Raw genomic sequence first — 20,611 nt, forward strand, 5'->3', positions numbered from 1 at the left:
ATCCAGAAGGACACACAAGGATTAAGCACATTCAGCTCAGAAACTTCTTTACCAGGCATTGCAGGAGAACAGCACTATTTAGGACCTACCTTGCCCATTTGGTACATGTTTATGCGTTTTTCCTTTCCTGGGCGTTGACTGGCATGATGATGAAGCATTGTTTGTGGCTGTTTTTGTGTCCTCTGTCTCCTCCTCCTCCTCTTCTTCATCCTCGTCATCCTGAGAGCTTCCAAAATATACCATGTTGCTGGGCAGGGCTGGAGAACCTGATCATTATAAAGAAATAGCTCATTACCGTCATTACATTCACTTACTGCACTAACCATATTGATCATAACCTACTTTAGTGTTACACATAGCAAGGGAAGAGGAGGACTCAGAGATGGAAGGTCACACTAGTGCATGACTAACTGGAGGTTTTTCATTTATTAATTTTTACCAACAGGATACGTATGTGCTTGAAAAGCAGGGTTTCCCTCCCCTCCAAGCACATTCTGTTCATACTTTAGACAATCAAACAGTCTTGCTACGAGCCCTAATTAATAGCTTTGTGTATTCAGAAAAGAACTAATGCACATGCTTAATTTCAAATGCGTGCTTAAGTGCCTTACTGAAGTCTTACCACACAAACTAGAAGCTTACAGCTTTTCCAAACAGAAGAAACAAGAGCATTTACAAACCAGTCTGCACCCTGGTAATATTTTTAGGTTATTATTACAATAAAATATTAGTATTTAAACTTCACAATGCTTTGCAGACCTCTACAGTATTGTACACAATGCTTTGCAGTATTCTGGTTCAGTTTTAAACAAAGAGAAAAAACGAGACATTGAGATGCTTAAATTTGCCTAGCAGGTCCCTGGCACAAGAGAGAAAAGAGCAAAGGTCTCCCGATTCCCCGTGTGCTCCTCTTGAGGATGTTGCTTCTCATCTCTTGCTTACTTCCCACGATGCTCCCCCTAACCTGCCTTGTTTGCGCAAGGGTAAGGTACAACATGCAGTGAGAGAGAAGTGAGGATTCACAAGCTTAACAACAACACAGGGTTGTAATTTAAATGTAACTCTTGCACAAAATTTCTTTTATGCATGTCATGCAACAATGTATAGGTTTCCCCCCCACACTGCATCAGGACACGACATGACTGTAGCAACCTAATAACTATTTTTAAATGTACAAATACTGCTGACAACTAATGGGCACTTTCCCTTATGCCTGATATTATTTTCTACTTCAAAATGAGTCTTCTGTCGCTCCCCCGGAGGGACAGGTGCCCTAAGAGCCTTCTACTTATTCACAAAAAGATTTTTTTTGGTGAAGAAAGGGAAAAAATAGAAAGTCAATAGAAGTGGAGAATGGGGACTCATCGCTTCAATTATTTTCCTGTAGCTAAACAAAACAAAGGACAAAGAGAGCTGGGCTACAGACCAACAACACAAGGTAGCGACTATTTGGCTGATGTTTCCTTAGGAAACACTTCTGGCTTCGAGCTCTTCAGAACAGCAATTCTGTGTTTTGTTTGGTTTTGAGCTGTTGGTGTTGCCATTGCCAACAACTAACTAAAGATTATTTTTGGGTTGCATATTTTCTGCTCCCACCAGGTTTGTACAAAATACTCTTAACTACAAAAATTACATTTTAATGAATGGATACCTAAATATGGCACAAAACCCAGGATAGGATAGGCTGTTTCTGCAATGAACTATCCTTTCCTAAGTGTACCGGTTTTGGTTGGGATAGAGTGAATTTTCTTCATAATAGTTTGTACGGGGTTATGTTTTGGATTTGTGCTGGAAACAGTGTTGATAACACAGGGATGTTTTAGCTACTGCTGAGCAGTGCTTGCACAGTGTCAAGGCATTTTTCCCCCCATTTCTCACCCCACCCCACCAGCGAGTGGGCAGGGGGTGCACAAGAAGCTGGAGGGGACACAGCCAGGGCAGCTGACCCCAGCTGACCAAAAGGCTATCCCACACCGCGTGACATTGTGCTCAGCAATGAAAGCTGGGGGAAGGAGGCGGAAGAGGGGCTTTTGGAGTTATAGCATTTGTCTTCCCAAGTAACCGTTACGCGTGATGGAGCCCTGCTTTCCTGGAGATGGCTGAACGCCTGCCTGCCGATGGGAAGCAGTGAATGAATTCCTTGTTTTGCTTTGCTTGCACTCTCAGCTTTTGCATCACCTGTCTTTATCTCAACCCATGAGTTTTCTCACTTGTACCCTTCCAATTCTCTCCCCCACCCCGCTGGGGGGGAGTGAGCGAGCGGCTGTGTGGGGCTTAGCCCCCACCTGTAAGGACGTTTGCTCTTGGTCTCTACAATGGCCCCTTTGGGACTGTGGTTGCCTTGGGGAGAAGCAGAGAGAAACTCGCCACCGGCACCCCGTGCTGTGCACCAGTGGTAGCCCAGGGACAGCTAGGGGAAACACTGCAGTAGCACCTAGGGCATGATGATTCTTTCTCCCTGAAATAATGTACGTATTAATCCATCCAACCTACACATAAAGGTATGGAAACATATAGTTATCCTAGGGAGAAGGCCTTTTGCATGCCACAACTTTCATATTTATATAGGCTAATGATCAAACTAAGACTGCTGACATATTTCAAGGCACGGGAGCTGCAGCAACTTACAGAAACAAAAACCTTTGCACATTTTATGCAAGTCCAGGCCTTTTTGGCACACTCTAAGTAATCAACTATAGTAGGTAAGAGGTGCTAAGAGGCACATTAATTCTTCTGCTTGGAGGGGAGCTTTAAGTCTCAAGAGCAAATAACTAGAAGACTCCAAAACAGTTACTCTAGGACAGTGCTGCCTGAAAAATAAATTGTCTTTTTTCTTCCATCTAGGTACCCAAGTCTGTGGTATGGATTCAGAAGTTATTAGCTTTGCAAGTCTGTATTATGCATCAGTTCTAATCAGGATCCGAAGTCTGGCACCATCAGTGCATTAATGCATTGACAAACGATGGCAGTAGAAGAAACTTACTGTTAGGAACCCTCAAAATTAGATTCAAACACAGACTGAAATCTCTCTATTATAATTAGAGAAATAGTCAGAAATTTTATCCTTCTGAGGCACTAGGAGACCAGATATAGCGTCTATTCTCTAAGCCTCATGTTCCCTAGAGTTCCAAATCCCTGAGCTTTTTTGTCAGCTGCTTTCAACAGCAACCAGCAAAAAAATTATCATCTGCGACGCAAATGTTGTAATAACAATAGCAATCTTTCTTCTTTTTCTCTCTTTTTCTTTTTTTTTTAAGCACAGAATAAAATATAGTACTGTGTCATTCTGCATAGAAAGGAGGGAGGGTCTAACCCAATTGCGAGAGCAGATACAAACTTCACCTAACTCTGGTATTCAATCATTGTAATCTCAGTGCATAAATCTTTGGTCAGAATGAGATTTTTTAATTCTTTCCAATCGAGAACTATGAACAACAATGGTTAAACTGCATTCCTGGGACAGCTGGGACTGTTTGGGAAGTACATTTGCAGAGAAATTAGACTAGCAACGTCCAATAACACAGGAGAGCCCTGCTAGCCCTCACTTTACTGATCTAAGTGCTCTGCAATATGAGACCTCAGAAAAAAGCTGGCGTTCAGTCTGGGTCGCCTCCTCCCTGCCAGCTTTTCCTACGTATTTATTAAAGTTGACTTGCAAAACAGAAAGAAAGGAAAAAAAAGAAAAGGCTGCACTCATGCATTTTTGTTCTATTTAAGCATTGTTATGGATGGAAGACACTGAAGGAAATCTAAAAGCTTTAAGTTTTCTTGCTTACTTTTTATATTAGAACTATTTTTATCATCATCTTTTAATAAGACTTCCGTTCTGGAATAGCCTCAAATACTGAAAATTTGTTCACACCTCTGGGTTGAGCTGGTTAAAACCACTTTCACTTGAAGTCTATGTAGCTAAACATGTCCAAAAGGCTGAGAAAACACTAGTTTAAAAATACTGAAACAGGCTGCTCAAGCTCAAGATACTGCACATTCCCTTTACGAGCAAACTGAAGGAAAGTCAAGCCTGTGAGTACACTGTGATTTCATTCAAACTAAAAGAATGACAATTATGTTGATTAGGCAACACCTAATGTGTAAGTGTGAGCGGTTGACGTGCACTGGTGGTTTACACCAAGCAAAGAGCTAAGAGAACACCCCAAAACTCCTGTTATGGAAATAAAACTCAGATTTCTCATGACTGAAGAACTAATGAAACTCATACAAACGAAGCTGCACTGTTAGGAGTGGAAGCTAGGTGATCATTCACCTTCTTTATTACATAGACTATTTATATATTATATATTTATTCTATATTATAAAGACTATAATAATAAAGATTCCTGTCCTAAGTATCCGTCATTGTCTCCGAGGCCAGGCAGGGATGCGTATATGATGTCATAGCCTACCTTTACAGGGGACCCCATTTGTTAATCAAAGCTGCCAATTTACATAAACAATACTAAGTAGTGTTATTGTAGCCACGAATGTCTAAGACCACTGGAGATGTGGAGAAGAATGTGCGCTCAAGAGCTGGTTTGGTTTTTTTTCAGCTATATCAGTTGGTCTAACAAAACGTATGGCCCTTCCTCATAAATCTGACCTGTCTTCATCTCAAGTTAAGAACATGGTGGTTTTCCTTACAGATAGACTTCGTTGATAGTTGTTGCTCTCAGGTTTCTCCATGTGTAACAGATATTTATCATGAAAATGATGTATGACAGCAAGATGATAAAAACCCTCCAAAATGGCATGAGACTAAGGAAAACTACAGGTTCACCAGACACATACATATACACACGTTCACAGAACACACAGTTGTAGGCGCTTCTTGATTTTTTTAATTTACGACACACTATTCTGCACATTTTTGTCTTCGCCTGGATGCGCTAAGCAATAGAAACCCACAAGGCAGCTATGCCAGTTCATTCTTGCACATATTTTGCAAGCCAGACAGCAAGAGTAAAGATGAGCAATCATCCCTCCTCTTCCTCTTGCCATCCCCAGCACCAAGGCACGATTCTCAAAGCCTACTCAGGGCAATCTAAAGAGCGACATTAGAATTTAATTAATAACCAACAGCAAAAGAGAAGAGCTGCAATGCTCCGGATAGAGGGCAACATCTGTGCCTGGGAGGTGGTGCATGCCAGGTCTCAGCACTCTAGGTATGTAATTCCCCCCTTCCTCGCTTTCCATCCCCAAGAACACAGCAGAAAAATCTGCAAGAGAGTTACAAGAGCCTGTGGCTGTATTGAATTTTACAAGTCTCCTTCCGTGCTGGGAGACCCCAAGTTGTGCAGACAGCTGCTACCACGGGCCCTGCAGCAGATGAAGGGGGAGAGCAGGGGAGCAGCCCTCCAGAGCCTGGGGAGAGCGCACGAGCAGCCCTCCATGTCGAGAAACCCACCCTGCCGCACACCCGATCAGCAGGTGCCTGAAAAACCTGCTCACTCAGCAAATCTGATGGTAATCTAGAAAATAAAATTTGACTTCCCACCACTTATTTAGAAGACATTTCATAAAAGGAACCATCTAGACTGACTGTGGCTGCATGGACATTTTTCTTGACATCGAAAATGGTCTACAGAGCATCTAGCTCCATCTGGCCTCTTGTTCTTATTCCTGTGCCACCACCTTGACTGTGGCAGTATAATTTTTTTGTGGGGCCATGTGGTGAATTGGATCAGGGAACTGATTCAGATTAAAATCCCAGACTAAGGAAATTAAAGTCCATTAATAAATGCTGTAACTGTAATGTAATGTTACAAGCTCTCAAGTAAAGATTTGGAAAATTTCTGTGCACACTTTTTCTTATTGAATGTGTAGCTTAATATATCACTTGATATTATTAAACAAAACATGAAACGCAGTATGTTTCCAATCTCGTGTAGGAGCTGCACGTTTTACATTCTGTCCTGATGATGTCTAGCCACACGCTTCCTAAATGACTTCCCTCCCCCCCCCCCCCAAGACAGTTGATTTGTTTTCCATCAATATTTGCATAAAAGCATGTGCCATCACCAGAGAACTGGACGAGGCAACCGCAACACGTTGGGAAGGAAGGAGAAGCCATGCAGAAGAAGTAAGCTGAAAGAAAGGGCATGCAGCAGCAGCAGAGCAGAAGAAGGGAGGGCCTCAGATGTGCTGGGGCTGGAGAAAGAGCTGAGTGGCAAGAGAGAAGTTAGCAGATGGACACAGGCTGCAGGAGCAACAGGAGAAGGAAGATACTGAAAGAATTACTGACATTAAATAGTAACAAATACAGTAAAGTGGGAAGAACACCTTGTATTGAGCAGCTTTAACAGGAGTATCTGTCTGATAGCGCTGTCGACCTGCTACCCTGATCTGGACACGTGCCGCTCACCTTTTCCCACTTAACAAGTCACTTAACTCACAGTCGAGAGCAGAAAAGCTATGGCCAAGGCCAGGCAGCAAGCTGGAGGGAACTTCCCAGCCCTCTCCCCCTCCTCTAAATCACTGCGGGAAGGCCAAATCACCAAAGCTGGCCCTCGTGCGATTTTGAAGCCTAACAAATTGCTGTGGCTGACTAAGGGATTGCAAGCCATGCGGAAAGCTCAGACAGCTAACAGAACCCCAGGTGCCCTCTCCTCACCAGTATCGGAGCAGGAGTTACTGCTCCTGTGATCAGATACCACTGTGCGTGGCAAATTTTGAGAAAATCATTAATGGCGAGTTGTCTTTTTTAAATTCACTCATCATGGTTACAATGAGCTATGAATTATTACAAAAAGGCAGGATACTCGGCTCTTTAAAAAATGAGGTTTGAAGTATGTTTGGCAACTGTTTCCGTCAGTATCTGCAGTTTCATTATTGAAATTCTCTCTTGAGTATTTTTGTCTTCCCTTCTATTGTGAGAGCAACACAAAAGAAAACCTAACTATATAGGAAAAATGATTACCACAACTACACACAAAGTGTTGCCTAATGCATATGAAAGGATGACAAATGTATTTTATGTCCTCTGTTATTACAATTTGATGCTTATACAACAATAAGTACAAAGTAAAATACGTTTTTTTAAGTCATGGTGCTACTTTTAGCAGTTTTCTCGGAAAGATGTTACCCCTTGCATGTGTAAAATTCAGGCTTGCTACTAACAGTAGGCAGAACTGATGCTTACGCAACCTGTATATACAGATGCGTTGACCTCAGCAGCAAGTGCCTGATTAATAGAATAAACTATACTCTTTTTCAGCCATTTTATTTGACTAATGAGGTTATTAAATTTTTTTTATTTGACAAATGTGTAATTTTCCCTCTTAAATTACAGTATGTTTTGTTTCTCATTAAATTACATTAACTTTTGTCTTGGACTAGCTAAACATATTAAAAAAACTCTGAATTTGGATCTGAAGAGCGGAATCAGAAGTATGGAAAGTGCACGCGCTTTGCCAAAAGCACTATTTCATTACTCTTCAGAATTAGCTGGCAGTGTTTCTGCAATATTTACTGAAGTACAAACCAAATGTTTTCATCTGGACAGGATTCAAACCCTGGTATGTTACAACCACAACAAAAATCATCTCAATCCAAGAGCCTTCTCTGTAATTTGGGCTGTGGTTTCTGCAAAATTGGAGGATTCTTCTCCATGAATTATTTACACCAGCTCCCCCTCTAGCTCCTCTCTTTTTTTTCTCCTCCTAACAATTAAACATAACCCAGATGTGCTTTGGAAAAATCTTAAAACAATTTAAGACATCAGAATGATTTAAGCACAAGGCAGGTCAAGGTATGCGGGACTTAAGCCTGCCCCAATAAACACGCGGCGTGCCAAGCCCTACAATGAGCCACAACCAGAGGTTTGGCTTCTCCTCTGACACACGGCCCCATTTTGAGGCTGTATGCAGGTGGAAAAACCTTGCCTCCCAAACGCTCCCGATGTACTGGCATCTCAATGCTTAAAATTTAGGGCCTGCTTCTTATTTATTATATGTCCTACTTATTACTTTTTGGCAGAACAGCACCAAGTCCCTGAAGTGCGAATAAATGTAATTTATGCCTGCACTTTATGGTCGTTTTACAGAGCAAGGCTAAAAGAGAATGAACTGCATAAACTCTACAGGACAGAGCAATTGTATCTCACTTGTCTGACTCCACCTGCAGGCACAGCCCCAGAGGGAGCTCGCCGGTGCCTGAGCGCGAGGGAGGAAAAGGCCATCCCAAGTACAGAAATAGAACAGAGCTCATAAACACACCGATGCTCAAACTCTCCCTTCCTCTGCCGTTGTACGAATCGCAGGATGCTTAGTCTTATGGCTAACTTATCAGCTAGTGTAGTGACATAAAACCCATTTTCTTCTCGGTCCATTCTTCAAAGCAGTAGAGCTAAAACCAAAAAGCCAAAGAAAATTGTTCCTTTTCTAGGGAAAGGGAGTAAGGCTGGGGAAACATGTGAATCTGCAGGAAAAAAAATAAAAGGTTCACTTTCCAACGTTAACAAAACACACACCAGAGTAACAGACTACTGAACGTTAAAAAAAACAAACAAACAAAAAACCCAAAAACCAAGTACTTCTCACATCTACAATTCATATCTGACAATCTCAAAGCAATTTACCTCCACTAACCTGGGTAGATCTGGCAGTGAACCTCAAAACCAACCCTTCCCACATACGCTTCAACTTTATGTTCCCCTCCACCATGAACAAGACAAGTCTGCAAGTTCGAAACCACCGCGCTGCAATTCTCAAAAGGCTACCAGGCTGTTTCATACCCAAGAGATCCTGAGCCCCATCCCTAGCACAAAATAAGTCTTTTGGGGAGCACTGAACCTATGGTAGGTTCACAGGTTACAGAAGCAGGCTCATGGGATTTCTGACTGGGAGGAAGGGCAGGAATTGCCTTTGCCAGAATACTTTACGTCGCCCACCTGGGCACCAAAAACTGCAGGCAGCGAGGTTTTGAAATGCTGCTGCTGCCATCGCAGCACTTGGATTTTATGCCAGTAGTGGATTCATAATCAACGTCCAGCTATGCCAATATCTATATACAGAGTTAAACATTTATCCTCATTTTACAGAAAACCTAAGCAGCTCGCCGAGGGACTCGGAGTGAGTTTGTGGCAAATACAAAGGCTGAACTGCAAGGTTAGTCTCCCGTTTCAACAAGTTAATTTTATCCTGTGGCTTTTTGCAGTAGATATTGGAATCATTAACATCAGAAAGGGGCCCCAAAATGGGAAAAGCAGGGAAAACCCTTTGATTCAGCTGTAGTACTAGACACAGGCTATTCTATCTTGCACTCAGCAGCTCTTCCCACCTCTTAAATCTCCCAGTAGACACACACCGATGTGAAGACGAATCCTCCGCTGCATGCCTGGAGGGATGGCCCTCCAGCAGCACTCCCATCCCGTGGGAAGGAATAATGCCATGGTGCTGGTTGCCAGGCTCTCTCTGCGTACTTCATGTTCACTGTGAGCCCGCCTATTGACTTCTCCCTGCCAACACTGATTAAATTACTCTTGTCCTAAACCACTGTGAGAGTTACCAGCCCAGAGCAGCGTATTCCACAGGTGGACTAAATGTTTGCACATATGAGAAATACCTCCTATTTTGCACTTCAACATTACTCCTAACTTAAAAAAAAAAAAAAAAAACTTCAAAATTGTGAGATTACCGTTACTAAATGCAAACTTATTTCTATTAAATGGTTTGTGCAATTAAGATTCAACACCCTGAACTTTATTCTTGCGTTTTCAATCCATCCTAAAATTTTAGTCTCAACTACCAAATGATTTCACAACAAAATTGATAAAATGTCTTCTTCCAGTATTTTAAACAAATTATTGTACATCTGCATGTTTTAATATTATTCTGGAATTATAAAAACTAACCCAGACTGCAAAGCAGCTCCCATTTTTGGACAGTGTCAGCATTTCACTGCCTTGCTTCCAGCCTAATCAAGTTGCTGTGCTATTTAATGTGCTTACTCTGATGTGGTGAGCATGTCTTCACGGTGGCAACATACTCCCTTGGAAGGCTGGTGCTTCAAGAACGTGACTGATGCAGTCACTGGCTCTCAAAGTCCAGTGTACCCAGTGATACTGAACCAACTAGGCAAGCATGCCTTCTGCCGCATTAAAAGCTAGGCAACTTAAAGGTTGTTTCCTAACATGCCCAAAATTAAGAGCTCCCAAGTTTGTTATTTTGGGGGCTCTCCCATTGTAATGGAAAGCCTCTGCAGGTATCTACTGGCAGAAGCAACCCCTCCTATTAAGACTCGAGAGAGAAGACTGGGATCAAAGGCCCCCGAGCCTACCACCCAAACAAGGTCTTAAAAAAAATAAAAAGCCTGTTTAAGATCAAACTGCGAGAGGACTGGGGCCCTGAGATTTAGAAGTTACTGAAGTTTGGACAAATGTGCTATAGTGAGATTTTCTATTTTGGTTTTGCCCCATTGTAATAAATCATCAGATCATTAAGTCATTGCAGTACTCAAAGAAAACGAACAGTCACGCATTTTGCAGAACAGTTGTTAGAAGAGCCTGAAAACTCATTTTGTGAGATCTCAATTAAACTATCTTTATTTAGGAATCCCTGAAATGCTCTAGCACGTGACTCCCAGAGGCCTGGCTTAATTAGAAAATTGATCATGGGAAAACGTCTTAAAATGTAGGCTCCTAATCATAGCCTTCCTGTTATCACCTTTTGCCAAAGATCTATTGCTCACAGGGAGTTGTTTCTCCTTCCCCCTTTAGCCCTGTATTATTCCACTCACAGTATTTTTAACCTGTAAATAATTATGGAGAGTAAAGGTAACTTAAATGCACTGTAACGGAAGCTATTAAGAAAAATTTGATCAGAGGCAGAAAATACAGTAAAAGTGAAAGCCATTGTACAACCGCACAGAGATGACACACTCGTATCTATGCGCGCTGCTGAAAGATACTAATTATGCCTCTGGCAAAGGGCATATGGGCTCCTTCAAAGAAGCTATTTAAAGATAAGAACGCTGCAGACAAACACTTCAGAGATATCTGCGCTATTCCCTTCCTTCTTGTGGTGGAAATTCTAGGTCACAATTTAATAAAAATAAAAAAAAAATAAATAAAAAAAAGGGAAAGAAAAAAGAAAGATTTTAAAATAATAGAAAGCAGGGGAGCCTTGCCAAGTCTGGTCAGTTAGATGTATTCCAGGGTGCTCAGATATTCATCAACTGTTACAGCTTCTTCATTCTGCTCCGCTTACCTTTTAAGAAGCAATTAGCACATTGTATTACCAAATCAGGAGTTCAAAAACCAAGCTAATTAAAAATACGTCTAAAGCCCCTAGTATTCTGGATAATGAAACCAAGCAGGTCATCTTGGTTAAATTATCTCCCTTTGAAATTACAGAATGCTAAAAAAAAAAAAAAAAAAGGCCAGGTAGATGGGACTTCTTTTCCTAAGTATGGGACCTTAGGCACGTCAAGGGCCTTTCTTCCACATTGCTGCATGATAGTACTGCTCCATCACTCACAGAATTCAGCTGCTGCCGATTAAAATAAAGCCCCCCAGAGTACTGAAGAGTGAACTTGTAGTGGTGACGGGATTTTTAAATTTCTCTGTTTAAAAATAGAAAATGAAAGTACACGCTGACACAGTGCGACAAATTTAGACTGTGTTTCTGACACTGCTGCTGGGTGTGGTGGGACAAGGACAGAGACATGACCACAGAGCTGTTTTCCCACCAGTCCTGGAGAGGATTCCCTTGCCAAAGAAAAGCTTTGATCATGAATGCAGGGACTACATCATCAGAGGATTCTGAAGGACTAGGACCTAAGAGAGTCCCAACTTTAAAAAATTTAAAAAAAAAAAAAAAAAAAAAAAAAAAGTTACACAAATACAAGGGTTACTTACCGTCCTGGATCTTATCACTACTACACTTACTGCTAAACAATTTTCAAAGTGCTGAACTTATACCCTGTGAGTGTGCTTTTATTTCCGTGTAATTGTATGTTGCATTTCATCATGAAAGTGCTAACAGCCAGGGCTGGACAGACATATCTGGACAGATGTCAGAACAACCACATGTCCCATCATGCAAGCAATTTTGAATCCCTCAACACTTCAGTAAATAATAGCATAGAGGTTCAAAACCAAAACAACCCCCTTCACAAAAGAAATCACAAGTCTTCCCTACGCAGGGTTTAAGTAAGCTGCTGGCTCTTCCCTCCCCAAGCTCACTGGGTACCACCAGAAGAGCAGCACCAAACTAAGCCTGCCAGTGCCCTGGAAGGCCACTTGTGGGGCCTTTCTGGAGCTGGATGTACCAGCAGGCTGCCACATGAACTCCCTATAAGCATATTAAGAACCAGCTTTCACCTCCTTTTTTCCAATGGGCACATCAAAAGACACAACCACCTAGAGCTAAACCTCCCGAGGGACCAAACGGGCACAATCGCAGGCAGCCAGGACCTCCTGAAGGACACAGCAGTTCAGACACTGAAGCCAGGACCATGCTAATACTGATCTCAACCACCCCACTCCTTCTCCCTCCAAGCCACAGCTGCTCTCCTGCTCCTCCACAGAAACGCGTCCAAGTAGCAGATGTCCAAGAAGATTTCCCCCCCCCTGTTTTTAGTGGCTCTTTTCAGGCTTTATACAGGGGTGATGGAGCAATAAGCTTGTGGAGATGCTGAAACAGTGAGCTGACAGCTTCCCTTTTCTGCTTTTCTTCAGCCTGTTTAAGCAGACCAAGAACATGCCATGTGTGGCACTCAGAGCAGGTTTTCCCTCGCGGTTTTTAATATAATTGTAATTGGGATCTTGCCGTCAGAATGCACGTGTTGTCTGAAATATATGAGTACTCCTGCATGCTGAAGAAATTAGGAATAAATTGCAAGTTCTTAATTGACAGTACAAAACATCAATTATTCTAGAGATGAATAACAAAGAAGAAAATTACAGGTGCAAGAGCTAAACAGCCACTGATTAAAATAAAAAAAAAAAAATAAAAATAAAAAAAAAAACACAAAACCAAACCCAACAAACCTTCTGAATGAAATACTGGAATAGGACAAAAGTACCCGTGCTTCCCATTTGCATTGTTAAAGCAGAATGCTGAGAGACAGTAGGAAATAAAAATGGAGATAAGTCACATCCTCACGCAGGTTGCCTTTCTTTAAGTGCAAGTGCCTTCAAAGCTATAAATAACACATGCTTAGTTAGCAAGCAGTGGAAACAAGTGTGTGAATGCAGCCATGTGTGCTCACACACATACACACACACACACCCCCACCATCTGAATTTTCCCACCAACAACTGTGGCAGTTGGCCCAGATCACAGCAGTGACATGCTGCCAACAGACTGATCAACCTCACAGAAGACTAAATTAGAAATACATTTCCACAGATTAAATTTCAGAGGACTGTGATGCCACTTTAAACTCCATTAGATTCTGCTACTCGGAATCCTTTAAACAAACACAAAAGCTAGCAAACCACCCCCCTCCACCCACCTGCTTTACCAGAAGTCCCAACAGGATGGAGGCCCTGTATTGGACCAGAGTCAAGACAGATAAATTAGCAACCAGTCTAAAGCTACCACTCGCCTAAAATCTCACAGAAGAAAAGAAAAAAGAAATCAAGTCATGCTGCATTAAGGTGAGAAAGCCTCAGCAGGAAGCTATGGGTGGTGTTGACCCGTGCTGCTTGCAGATGTAACAGAGACCTCAGAACCAGATACGGGAACTCAAACGCAAGCTTTGAAGGTTCAATCCACTAGGTAAGACTTTTGCAGACAAGCCCTATCTGTAACAAATGCCCAGCCTTTCAGCAGGCAATGGGACAAAACAACAGCAAGAGGCATCGTTCCAGCACATCAAGGATGGAGCAGTGACTAGCTAAGGGGATGGGGGGGCGGGAGGCACCTGCCAAAAGAGAAACATACCACAAGAGCTAAAACGACAAGTAGGTGATTAAACTGAAAGATGCCATCTTCAGTACGTGACTTGGGACACAGGGCCATGGAAAGTCCCAAGAAAAATGACCACTCAGGTAAGGTCTCCTTCTTTAGCTTAATCTGGACACTCAGCTGTACCTCATGCTAAGGTCTCCAAGTCTGACATTCAGGCTCGCAGACACACACCAGTGATCCCAGACACAGACCATACAGCTCCAGCCAGGCGCAGGCACCTGTTACTGTGAGATAATTTGGGTATCTCGCTGTACAACTTCAGATGCCTCGTCTGCACTTGGGTTGCAGAGTGGAAGAGTTCACCTGTTTTAATTATCACCATGGGAACAATCCGGCTCCTGGGGCACCTAAGAACAACGGCAACCCCTCCACCCACTGTCAGATGAGAAGCCTCACTCAGATTGAACAATAAAGGACAGCAAGTGGGTAGAGAAGGGAAATTTCCAACCAGACCTCTCCTCTTGCAGGAACAAGTACTCAGGCAAGTTAAGCACTTCTTCAGTTCATAGTCAGACAAAACAAAGGAGGACGGGGAGGACTTAGCTAGACAAAAACTCATTCAGGGTAACAAAGTGCTAAGCATAAAAGAAATTTCCTTCTGCGCTATTACCGGCCTCATTTTATGGTCTTTACAACCATGAACTCAAATGCTCCTGCTGCAGATACAGTCAAATTGCTGAGAGTTGAAATACACACAATATATTCAAGTGTAGCACCAGTACGTTTGTCTAGCTGCTACTCAGTGTGCAGTGCTACGGCTTGTGCTTTGAATGAAACTGTCCCCCTAGGCTGCTGCGAGACTCCTACCTCGAAGACAGAGGAAAGTGAGAAAATCTTCTGTCTTGGGCTTCCTTTTGGAGAGGTCAGAAATCTGAGTGGCGGGAGGGGGTAACAACGGCTCCACTATCTTTATTGGAGTTGTGCTGGGACTGTTTGGCTGGGACTGAGCAAACTTCCTTTGTGCTTGCAGCCTTGGCCTGTGGAAACAAGAGCATAGTAGAAGCACGTTAGGCAGAACTTGCAGGAAGAGATGTCAGAACATGAAATTCACCATTTTTAAAAAGAGAGATATCTGAATCCATGTCCCACCAATATCATATCCCTACCTGGGTCAATTGCGAAATCAGTATTTTATTTGCTTTACCCTTTGGTATCTTCTGTGACAATTTGGAAAACCAGAAAGGGAACATCTTGACTATAAGATCTGTGACTACTGTCTCATGTGTTCTGAGTCTTTTCTTGCACATCATACAATTACAGTTTACCATTCACTTATTTAGAAATTAAATCTGTATTTTGCACCATGAAAATGTCTTTTTTTAAAAGTACTAGTGTTCTTTGCTTCTTGTTTTTAATTAATTTACAAATGAGGTTTATTTTAGCCCCATTAAGATTTTAATTTATTCCAATCTGCTAGAATCTTATTTGCATGGTAAAATATACATTAATAGATAAGGTATCCATGTTAGTGCCCTGTTCTACAAAAACAAACCAAAACCTTTAGGGAATGATATTTTTGACAGGGAAAGTATCAGGTAAAAGCCCAATTAGATTTTTGTTCCCTTGGCCACAGCCTCGAAGACAGTAAGCAAGGAGGTCCGGGGAGGGGTTAAGTAGTATTTGTGACAAATTTGTAAGAATGAAGGACACGCATGGAGTGAATTTGTCTCATTCCTTGTACTGGGCAATGGACTAACCCTCTCTGATAAGTTTTAGAGCATGCCCGGGTACAGCTGTAGGAAATGAACAGATGCAGGTGGTTTTGGCAGTCAGGCTGCAAATTATTTCAAGCCTATCTGAAGGCTCTGATTAGCTACTAGGTGGCAATGAATATGATTTTCTTTAATACGTCTAGAACGCAAATTGGTATTAGGGAAAGCGCTTTGGGGCAGGACAGATACCCGGAGGGGGTCTCGCTGGGAACCTGGCTCGGCTCAGCATTGAAGAACATGCTAATTTCTCACTTAAGCAACTGGGATTCTAATTATGATCTTTATTACAGTTTCAAAAAGGAGAGAAGCTACTGAAAGAACTTAAAACCTCATTGAGAAAGGATGCAATTTTATGTCATTTTCTTCCCTAATAGCAGAGTATTTACATAATGTCAAACTGAAACACATATCAAATAACACTGAAGGAAAAGCCAGGTCTTGTCACTCCGCAGCAGGCTTGACTGTTATGACTTAAGGAAAGCACAGTTATCGTTCAGTGTGGCTGAAACACGTAATTGGCAAACCTCTTCTTTTTCACGGATATTAAACTTAAATAATTGGGTAAGAAGAGGTTTGTTACTGTATTTTAAACTTCTGCAATTTTGTGGCTAAAATAGAAAAAAAAAAACCTTGACAATCCCAGCAGTATTTGTATATGGGTACATACATCCCCTAATGACAACAGAGAACAAAAGTAACATTCAGCAATTTTCTCCCTAAACTCTGCATAAAATTGTCCATGTACTCACTATCCAACCCCCACCTCCCCAAACAACAAAAAAACACCAGCCACTCTTACTGCTTATTTTCATCTCCTTAATGGTAAATATAACATGGTGTTGATATTTTTTTTTATCATGGTGCTTGTAATTTGTGAACTGGAACTAAAAAGACTATTGAACACATATATTTCCTCGTATCGATGAACAATTATCTTTCCAGAATGAAGGTCTTGTATAGATCTGCCTGTATATACCCAAAATTATTCAGATTGCCTTGCAAAGCCCATCTGCTTGAAGGAATAGGAGGACTCCCGCGCAGGATGAATGGGATTTTAATTTCAACCAACTACATTTCTATCACCAAAACCACACATGCAGCCAGAGAAAAACGCTTTGTGTTGGCTTCTGTTCTGCACAAACCGTACAATCTCTCGCCAAAAACCAGACTATAAAGGTTAGCAAGCAACCCTGCCTGCTGCTCTTATCTGCACAGTGATTTTTCCCCATCAATGTGCTTCCTCAGCTGGGCTGTTAAAAACATACACTATCCACTCACCGCATCTCTGAAAGTACCTGCTCAAATCTCATGTGATCAAAGATAAGCAGCAGGGAGGACTCCACAACCACCACCACCCCAAAAAATAAAGGTTAAGCCTGTTTCATGGTTCAAAATTAACTCTTTGCAGCACGGATCAGCCAGGGCTGTTTGCAGCATCCCTATTATTGGTCCCTAGAGCACTGAAAGAGGATTAGGGAATGACTTGTAAGTTCAGCATAGACATGAAATGAATTCGTGAATTGAAAGTACTTTTGGTTCAGTCTGTCTTTGAAAATACACGCCCCGCTAGCCGTCCTTCCCCAGTACAAACAATTCCCCACTTGTATTGCTTGCTTGCTTCCCTCGGGGCACACAGCCTGGCCTGGCAGTGTCACCGGCTCTTCATTACCCACCATGCTCCCGCAGGGGCCCTTCCTTTCAGCAAGGACAGTGAAAATGCCAGATCTTCCCTCCACCCAACTTTAGGCTACGACCGTGAACTTTTACCGCTTCCCCGGGGAGGCTGCGGAGATTTGTTGCTATATGGTTAGATGTGTCTGAGATGCTTCTCCTCTCACACCCCCGTTGATGTTTGCTGTACTTCCTCCTGCTTGGTTTGAGCTCACCAGTGACACAAAACCAGGCCTGCTCCTTAGGAAATACCCATTTTTTATTTAAACCCCGAGCAGTTCCAGGGCATAAGCATAGAATCACAGAATGTTCCGAGCTGGAAGGGACCCACGAGGATCATCGAGTCCAACTCCTGTCCCTGCACAGGACAACCCCCAAATTCACACCATATGTCTAAAGGCGTTGTTCAAATGCTTCTTAGATGTTGTCAGGCTTGATGCCGTGACTACCTCCCAGGGGAGCCTGTTCCAGTGCTCCACCACCTTCTGGGCGAAGAACCTTTTCCTAATACCCAACCCAAACCTCCCCTGGCATGTCTTCCTGCCGTTCCCTTGGGTCCTATCATTGGTCGTCAGGGAGAAGAGATCAGTGCCTGCCCCTCCTCTTCCCCTTGTGAGGAAGCTGTAGACCACAATGAGGTCTCCCCTCGGTCTCTTCTTCTCCGGACTGAACAGACCAAGTGATTTCAGCTGCTCCTCATATGGCTTCCCCTCTAAACCCTTCACCATCTTTGTGGCTCTCCTCTGGACACTCTCTAGTAGCTTCGTATCCGTTTTGTACTGTGGCGCCCAAAACTGCACACAGTACTCAAGGTGAGGCCGCACCAGTGCAGAGTAGAGTGGGACAATCACCTCCCTTGACCGGCTAGCAATACAGTGCTTGATACACCCCAGGACACAGTTGGCCCTCCTTCTGCCAGGGGACACTGTTGGTTCATGTTCAACTTGCCGTCGATCAGAACCCCCAGATCCCTCTCCGCGGGGCTGCTCTCCAGCCCCTCCTTCTCCAGTCTGTGTGTACATCCAGGGTTGCCATGTCCCGGGTGCAAAATCTGGCACTTGCCCTTGTTAAACTTCATACGGTCGGTGATTGCCCAGCTAATTCATCTAGATCTCTCTGCAGGGCCTCTCTTCCCTCCAGAGTGTCAACAGCTCCTCCCAATTTTGTGTCATCGGCATCCAAGTCACTTACGGAGATATTGAAGAGCACTGTCCCTAAGATGGATCCCTGTGGAACCCCGCTAGTGACTGGTCGCCAGCCCGATGTAACTCCATTCACTATAACCCTTTGAGCCCAACCCATCAGCCAAGTGCTCACCCATTGCATTACATGTTTATCCAGCTGTATGCTGGACATTTTGTCCAGGAGGATACTGTGAGAGACAGTATTAAAAGCTTTACTGAAATCCAAGAAGATTACATCGACTGGCTTCCCTTGGTCAACTAGGTGGGTAACCTTGTCATAGAAAGAAATTAAGTTTGTTAAGCAGGACTTTCCCCTCATGAACCCATGCTGGCTGGGACCAATGAATGCGTTGTCCTTCAGCATCACCAATTTATGAACTCTTAAGGCACACTTTTGGGACTGCAGCATCCTTTAGGTTTCTGCAGCAACTACTGTTCTTTGCATGAATAGGCATGTGCTCCACAGCCTTCTACTTCAATGCCTGAGGGTGTACAGAGTGAGCCATGAGCAAGAAACAAGCTATTCTGTAGCTACAACACATTGGGATGAGGCATCAAGGTTGGGAAACAAAAGCCAAGCTTTTAAGCAGCCTTTGCTCCAGATTTGTGTAAAGATGATCAGTTTCAAAGGTGGGCCAGCAAAGAAAAAACATATACATTTCAAAACACGGGCAACAACTTAAAACTGTTCCTTTGTGAAGGAGTGTATGCATCTCAATAACCTCCTATGTCCCCATGAAAACCTCTAGAAGCATAAAACCAATTCTTTTGGGTACGGTTTCACACTACACTTAAACCAACATAAGTGTAAAGCTGCTGCCAAAAAAGGAGGTATGCCCCCCCCCCCCCCCCAGTTACATCAGATGAAGCATAGCAGCCCATCACACTCACTCACGCACCACTTCTGAGCAAGGCAGAATAGGTAAGGTAGATAGAAGTGCTCAGAAAGACATTTTGTGTGTGCTATGTTGTCTACCTAGACTACACTAAAGCCTTCGACACCACTTCCCACAGCATTCTCCTGGAGAAACTGGGTGCTCAAGGCTTGGATGGGCATACACTTTGCTGGGTAGAAAACTGGCTGGATGGCCGGGCCCAAAGAGTGGTGGTGAATGGAGTTAAACCCAGTTGGTGGCCAGTCACAAGTGATGTTCCCCAGGGCTCAGTATTGGGGCCAGTTCTGTTTAATAACTTTGTCAACGATCTGGACGAGGTGATCAAGTGCACCCTCAGTAAGTTTGAGGATGACACGAAGTTGGCTGGGAGCATTGATCTGCTGGAGGGTAAGAAGGCCCTGCAGAGGGACCTGGACAGGCTGGATCGATGGGCCAAGGCCAACTGTATGAGGTTCAACAAGGCTCAGTGCTGGATCCTGCACTTGGGTCACAACAACCCCATGCAATGCTACAGGCTTGGGGAAGAGTGCCTGGAAAGCTGCCTGGAGGAAAAGGACCTGGGGGTGTTGGTCAACAGCCAGCTGAACATGAGCCAGCAGTGTGCCCAGGTGGCCAAGAGGGCCAATGGCATCCTGGCTTGTATCAGGAATAGTGTGGCCAGCAGGACTAGGGAAGTGATCGTCCCCTGTACTCGGCACTGGTGAGGCCGCACCTCGAATACTGTGTTCAGTTTTGGGCCCCTCACTACAAGAAGGACATCGAGGTGCTGGAGCGTGTCCAAAGAAGGGCAACAAGGCTGGTGAAGGGTCTGGAGCACAAGTCTTATGAGCAGCGGCTGAGGGAGCTGGGGTTGTTCAGCCTGGAGAAGAGGAGGCTGAGGGGAGACCTTATTGCTCTCTACAGCTACATGAAAGGAGGTTGTAGCGAGGTGGGGGTCGGTCTCTTCTCCCTAGTTACAAGCGATAGGACGAGAGGAAACGGCCTCAAGCTGTGCCAGGGCAGGTTTAGATTGGATATTAGGAAACATTTCTTCACCAAAAGGGTGGTCAAGCACTGGCACAGGCTGCCCGGGGAAGTGGCTGAGTCTCCATCCCTGGAGGTATTTAGAAGAGGTGTAGGTGTGGTGCTTAGGGACATGGTTTAGTGGTGGACTTGGCACTGTTAGGTTAACGGTTGGACTCAATGATCTTAAAGATCTTTTCCAACCTAAATGATTCTATGATTTAACACCACCAGCG

General features: G+C 43.5%; 1 protein-coding gene across 8 annotated transcripts in view; it reads right to left on the bottom strand.

Annotated features, from left to right (window-relative positions):
* JARID2 (jumonji and AT-rich interaction domain containing 2) overlaps positions 1–20,611 on the bottom strand; it is a 227,853-nt gene that overhangs the window by 50,319 nt on the left and 156,923 nt on the right. For 7 of the 8 annotated variants that reach the window (XM_082315890.1, XM_082315891.1, XM_082315889.1 and 4 more), the window contains 2 exons: positions 14,718–14,887; positions 90–266 (listed from right to left, as the gene is read on the bottom strand). In XM_082315890.1, the coding sequence (XP_082172016.1) occupies positions 90–266; positions 14,718–14,887 (347 nt within the window). The remainder of the gene's footprint in view (positions 1–89; positions 267–14,717; positions 14,888–20,611) is intronic. The other variant, XM_082315894.1, reaches the window with a different exon arrangement.

The sequence above is a fragment of the Platalea leucorodia genome, assembly GCF_965183815.1.
Source record: "Platalea leucorodia genome assembly, chromosome: 1".
NCBI lineage: Eukaryota > Metazoa > Chordata > Aves > Pelecaniformes > Threskiornithidae > Platalea > Platalea leucorodia.